Source organism: Rosa rugosa, chromosome 2 (genome assembly GCF_958449725.1).
Source record: "Rosa rugosa chromosome 2, drRosRugo1.1, whole genome shotgun sequence".
In the NCBI taxonomy this organism is placed as follows: domain Eukaryota; kingdom Viridiplantae; phylum Streptophyta; class Magnoliopsida; order Rosales; family Rosaceae; genus Rosa; species Rosa rugosa.
Genome location: NC_084821.1, coordinates 53,360,589 through 53,367,408, shown reverse-complemented (window position 1 = coordinate 53,367,408; position 6,820 = coordinate 53,360,589). Strand labels below are relative to the sequence as shown.

At 37.5% G+C, this 6,820-nt stretch overlaps 1 protein-coding gene across 1 annotated transcript; it reads right to left on the bottom strand.

Moving 5' to 3' along the window:
- Positions 1-395: 395 nt before the first annotated feature.
- Positions 396-3,653, bottom strand: LOC133728313 (bidirectional sugar transporter SWEET2-like). Its single transcript, XM_062155720.1, has 7 exons — positions 3,269-3,653; positions 2,223-2,259; positions 1,860-2,076; positions 1,599-1,757; positions 1,369-1,488; positions 1,098-1,238; positions 396-794 (listed from the first exon to the last, which is right to left on the bottom strand). Exons 1-6 carry the CDS (start codon positions 3,327-3,329, stop codon positions 1,125-1,127), a joined length of 708 nt encoding a protein of 235 aa, XP_062011704.1. The 5' UTR covers positions 3,330-3,653; the 3' UTR covers positions 396-794; positions 1,098-1,124.
- Positions 3,654-6,820: the final 3,167 nt, after the last annotated feature.

Here is a 6,820-nt window from a genome sequence, read left to right as displayed (position 1 = left end):
AGCAAGTAGTGATTACACACAGCCTAGTGTGTCAGTCTAGGAAGGATTGCCGCGGTCAGTTCAATCCCTGTAGTGTAAACTTGTAATCTGTTTTTCATTAGTGATTTGGTTTTGGTCTTTCAAGTGTAAAGGTCACGCAGATGTTTTCCCTTAATAGGGTTTTACTGCGTCAACAAAAATCTGTGTTCTTTAATGCTTTAGTTGGTTTGCTTGATTGTTCAATATATTCTGTTCAGTATCAGCACTCAAGATTGATCACCCAGTTGCAATCCCTGAGAAAGTTTTGAACGAAAAAATTGGTTGTGAGCCTATTCACCCCTCTCTAGGCTCCTTCTAGGATCTTCAAGGTATAATGACAATTTACATAAAAAAGAAAAATTGCATGAGAAAGGAAGTAAATGGAAACCACCAGTACTAGTATATTGAACAAATAAGGGAAGACAAATTTCATTTTTGGAACTTGACCTCTCTTTACAGCAAAGCTGCTGAAGCCATATAAAAAAGGCTTTACATACAGATTTTGACTCGGTGAGATGAGAAACTTTTGTTCTTGGACAATTGCATGAATGCTACAGATGGAAAGGGAGGACATCTTTGTAAGTATCTATGGTACACGTGGTTGCAGTTTCACATATAGGCAAAGTAAGATGGAGGTAGGCCGGAGGCTGACAAATCAGGCACCCAGGAGCTTGAAAGGCTGAAGAATATAACTTATGTCTCAAGTTGGTAATCAGCACCACGCTTCACTTCAATCATGTTGCCTTATCATCTCAAGATAACATTTTTGTTCTTACCTAGTAATAGCAGAAGCAATAAATAATAAAAACGGCAGCAATGTATGATTTCATAAATTGCTCTGACATTGACTTTAGATTTACACAATTGTGCAGATAAGCCGAAGGCCAGGCCAAAATTTTCTTTGCATAAGAAAACTGGAGCAAAAAATTCATTAACTTGACGCTCGGAAATATCAGAATTGTACACACAATAAGTGAGCAGAAGATGGTTTTGGTTGCAAGAAGCCACAAAAAACAATAGAGAATCACCTCACAACTATTAAAAGATGATAACACTCACTTCAATGAAACAACACTTACTTCGTCTTTCCTTGTTGTCAAACTTGTTTATGCATACGAAACTATCAAGGGTTCTCTGGAGTCTTCTTTTGATGAACGATGATAGTGAAAGTACAATGCCAATTGTACAATTCCCAAAATTGTTCCTATCCCATTAGGAACCTGAAATTTATAGAAGATACCATTAGACAAGGGAAACTAGGACTATGTAATCTGAATTGACAGTTCCAAATAGCTACTTTTAAAGAATTGAGCAAAATCAGAGGAAAAAAAATTTCTGAAGAAATCTTACATAAACATACGGATCGTAATTAAAAATTCCATACAGAAGGAAACAGGTGCTCATTAGGAAGGTGGAAAGGGAGAGATAAAATGGCATGTACTCAACACTCTTTGTACGGATCACCAAGTTCTGCAAAAATATGTCAAGTAAGTAAATTGAAGTCACATAAAATAATACAAATTAAAAAGAATATATATACATTAATAAAGAAGTACTCTCTTTGCCTTGGATCAACTTACTATTATAAACAATGGAGAAGCAAACATTGATATAAGAGAAAAACAGCTAAGCAATCCAACGATTGTCTGTCGGAGAAAATGGTCAGATATCTGCAAGCTCCCAACGACTATGATTGCAAATAGACCAAAAACTGCTACCAGCAATCCCAGCATCCTCACCTGTGAGCAACATTAAGGGGAAACTAATGACAGATTAGAACATAGAAGGCTTTCAGAAACTTCATCAGAGTGACAAGTGAGCAATTCTGAAGATTGTGTAACCTTTTTTGGTTTCTCAGCATAGATTATGAAGAGGGTTATGTAGACAAATTGAAACACTGCACCAGCTGAATTGACTGTAAGAATCAATATGTTATCAGTAGATATAAGAGGCGATCCATACCACATGCTGATCATGCAGTTCAAAAGGGCATATATATATGGCAGCCCTGAGAACTCTTCAGTTGAATCATTTCTGATGATTCTTTTGAATGTGGGCCTGTCATTTATAAACAAAGATAACATTAACTAAAATCAGAAACTGGGGAGTAAATGAAACACAAAAACGCTTCTATATATATATTCTCCGGTTTTCTGGTATTGAATATTTCCAAACAGAATGAATTAATAAAGAGTGAAACTTACATGGGTGAAACAAACAGCCCAAAAGCAAAGATATTGCCTGCAACGAATAAAAGATTAGCATAAATGAGGACTTCTTCTATATATACAAACAAATGGTTAATACTACGATTTGTATACAATACATATTGTCACTAGCAAAACAAGGCGGAGCATCAGAGATTTGTTGAGAGAATCAGTAGGGAATTACTGGGTGAACCACCTCGTCATTTTATTAGATAATTCCTCCAATGTCCCACCCACTGAGGTGTTTTACTTTCTAATTCAAACATTCTGTTTTAGTTTAACACCAAATTACAGGAGTACTGACATTTGAAGTTGTCACTGGCCAAATTGTAACAGACTAAAACATACAAACTAAAGCATCGGCAATGCAGATTCGTTATTCAAAATGTTGCATGCTATGTACATAAGCAATGTAAGTGATGATCCTCATGTAAAGCTGCATCTACTGACATGGAATAATCCCAAATGCCGGAGTTCAACAGCTTAAAATATTAAGCAGCAAACTTTCAAAAAAACAAAAGCTTTCAGTCAAACCAACATTTACTTCTTGCTAAAAGAGTTGTATGCAGTTCTTGAAATATATTTTCCGGAATCCTTTTCAAGTCAGACAGTATATAGTCATGTCAAATTACACTTCAAACCAACACCAGTCAGAGAAAAAGGCATCAAAACACAATCAAGTTGGTTCCTAACTGCTGCAAAAACTTCACCTTTCACAGCAAAACTTTGGGCCACCGGAAAATTGAATGGGAGATCCCGTAGAAGATGCATAGTTTTCTTCTAATCAGTACTGATAACAATCATGAAGTTGACTTTCAGACCAAAATGGCAGAACCCAACAAAAAAACAAAGAAAGGTTCCTTTGCAGTTGCAAGAAATGCAAGAACAATAAAGCCTTGCAGCAAATCACAAAGCACAACAATCAAGCCCCCAAACAATAACCAGTTCAAGAGATTCAAACATGGGTTTTCCTCTGTTTAACTAAAATCAAATCCCAAAACAAGAACAACCCAAATCAGATAAGAGATTGAAGAGAACAATACCGGCAATCCCAGCTGCACATTTGGCAATTAGAAATGCGGAATATTGAGAAGAAAGAACCATCAAATCGCTTTCAAAACAGTACAACTCCTTTTCCCTCTCTATTTCTCGCTGATAATGAATGCTGCTTGCTCCCTCCAAAATCTTGGTGCTGTTTTTTCTGAAATTGCCACGCCAAAAAAATTTCCGAAAATGGCTGCCGAATTGTCACCTCCTCATATTTTATACTTAGACAAAACGTAGAATAGTGCCAACTACCGTGCAAGGCTGGACCTCCAACTTGATGGAAGAGTCAAAGAGAAACCGAGTTTCTTTGTTTTGGGCCATTTTTATTTGCACAGAGAGAGAGAGAGAGAGAGTTAATTATTGGGTGCTGAGGTGGGTGATGAGGACGAAAGGAAATGAATGAAATGTGCAGAACAAATGCATCCAAAGATGTCACATGTGGAATGGTCGTTGACATATTTCCATTCATGTACACACAAAGCAGGGGCTATTGACCACTTCCAATTTAGCAATCTTATCATGTTTCTCCTGATCTGACTTGCAAACCTATCAACCAACTATTTCTGGACTTCTAGGTTTCCTGTGTTAGTCTGGCAGTCATTAATATCAGTATAGCAAGGTTTCTAAAGTATCCGACTTTCCCTGGTGTTTTACAAGTGAAATGACTAATGAGAATATGAGATCTTTGTATCACGTTGTCTACATGGTTGTTGAAAGGTGTGTATGGATTATAAACTTAACCGAAGACCTAATTTATGTATTAAGTTCTCATCAATTAAGTCAGACTTATAGTAACTAATTAAAGAGTTCTGTTATCATTTTGAAAGGAAATACGTTCTTTAATCTTTTGTAATTCAGAATTGAAAAATTATTGTCTTTAAGTTTGTATTGGCTAACTCTACTACGATGTTGTTTTTAAGTATTGAAATTGTGAAGTTAAAAATTGTTAAATTATAAATTTTGTTGCGCTTTTCAAAAAAAAATTCTTTTCTTTTTGTTGTGATGCACCCCACTCAAGGAACTAATCCAACAACTCTAAAATCTAAAGCTTCAAACATGCAAAGCACTATAAAGCACTGAATCCGCCGCACAAAAAAACCCAACAACTTCATGGAGTAGTTCACCAGAAAAATTAAATCAACTTCAAATGCTCATGGGTAATTGAGTACATGACTAGAGAAAGAAGTATACAGTATAATACCCAATAACTTATCAGTCACACAATGCAAAGCGTCTTGGGTGCATCAAGAGTTAATTCCGACTGTTCACGCCCCGTGTACTGTTCACGCTCCGAATTTAACTACGATCCAGGTGCGTCTTGGTTCGTACTAGAATTTTCGCACACAATGATTAAAAGATAATCCCACAACTTCCATGCAGCCGAAAAAGAAAGGTGCATGTTCCAGAAATGAAGCTGAGATCCAGGACAATATCATGCCAGCGTTTCACAATTCTAGATTGACATTATTAGTAGTAATATTTTTTGATAGAAAGGGACTTGGTTTGTGGAAGTCAACATCTAAAGATCCTTCTGTATTTGTGAGATCATGCCCTGGAGGCCTGGACTTTTTTTTTTTTTTTTTTTGAGAAATGGAGGCCTGGACTTGGAGGGGGCTGTAATTGACTAATTGGCTTCAACCTTCATTTTGATTGTGTTTCAATTCAGCACGTTGCTCCAAGCCTGCAACCAGTCATGTTTTTTCTTCTTTTTTTTGTAAGGAAACAGAGTTTCATTAAAAGAACAAACTTAATACAACACTAGACCCAAACAAAGGGTCATATATTACAGACTAAAAGAACAAACAAACCCAAACTAAAACAGACTCTAAAGGCCCAAACCAGGCGAGCCCAAACTCGTAACCACCCAAACAGGGAAACAGCGAGGATGAAGACGCAGCAGCGTCGCCTGCACCATCACAGAGGAAGATGCGCCAAGCCGCAATAACCAACAAGAACTGGGAGGCCCCGACGGTGATTCCAGAATACCCAAACATCTTGAAACCAGAAACACAACGAAGAAGAACAAACCTCAAATCATCTCTGTCACAGAGAGCATCCTCTACCATCAAGAGTACCAGACAAAGAAGAGAAAGACGAAAACAGAGGGGATCCACACATGGATCGAAGAGACAGCCACCCAAAGGAGGAACAGTCCCTTGTTGCACCACCGAAGTCGGATTCGTGAGATCCACAGAGAGATCAAAGAGATAGCCATCGGATAGATGAACAATCCCCTGAGACACCACCGAAATCGGGATTGTGTGCGCTAGTGAGAAAACCTCACTTAAAGTTGAGCTCCAAAGAGCATATTTACAAGCTATGGTAGAAGGCATGAAAATAGAACTGCCGGAAACAGCAGAGCACAAGGAATGATCGATCTGAGGCATAAAGGGAAAGTAGATCTGGAGAAAGATAGGTTGGGTAGAGAGAAACCAACAGAAAAACAAACAAAGCTGATGGAAAAACAAAGGAAAGGGAAAACAGAGGCAAGAAGCCTCCGATCTAGGCCGGAACCTAGGCAAAATTGCCCACAAGGGGCGGGGAGATGCGCCACCGACTCTCAAGGTGTTTGAGAGAAAACCTGGGGCGAACCAGTCATGTTTTTTCTGGTTGCACCCATCTTGACCATAGTGATTTGATTTATTCTTTAACAATGACCATATTGATTTGGCAGTGCTAGGGATCACAAATTATTATACCAAAATTGAATCCCAAATGATATGACAACTGCAACGTAATCACTTGTGACTAGATAATTTCCTGTGTATTTATGAAAATTAATTCTTCAAGGAAAAAATTATTAGAAATAATATTGTAAATTAAATCTCTAATTGGCCAAACAAAGAAGATGAAGAACTAAATATGTCTTGCATTCAAATAATCAAATTCCCCACAATCCCAATACTCAACGGCTCCTACAATCACAAGCCATCATCATCCATCTTTGATACAACGTACTCCTCAATTTGGATTGCCTCCAATAGGAAGAGATAATGTGAAAACCACATTTGGGATAATTAGATCTAAAAGGAGACTGATCTCACTGGGTATTGCAATGGTGAGACCTAGGTCTATGAATTCTTTAGAAAGAGAGATTGGGCGAGAGATTTTCTCCTTTAGATTTCTTTGACGGTTTTCACTCACTTCAAGGAAATTTTAGTCTCCTTCTAAATCAAGTGGATTTTTTGAAATAAGGGATGGTGAGGCCGCCCTCAGACATTCATTAATGAAATTGATGAATACAAAGGGGGGACATAAGGCATGAACCCGATATTACAATACACCTCAAGAGAACCTCCCGAATAATAACAGGAGTTTCAACTACTACAATGTATTCGAGTGGATTAATTACCTGGGAATGTACCAGTAATGGTGGGTTAGGGTTTCAAAACAATGTTTTTTTATTTGTTAAGGAAAAAATAATAATACAAACTAAAAGTAATTATTGGAGACACGTGGAAATTACAAAGTGATGATATGGCAGTTGCCATGTCATTTGGTTGGTAAGTTTGGTAAAAAACTTTGGGATCTCTAGCATTTTTCATTTG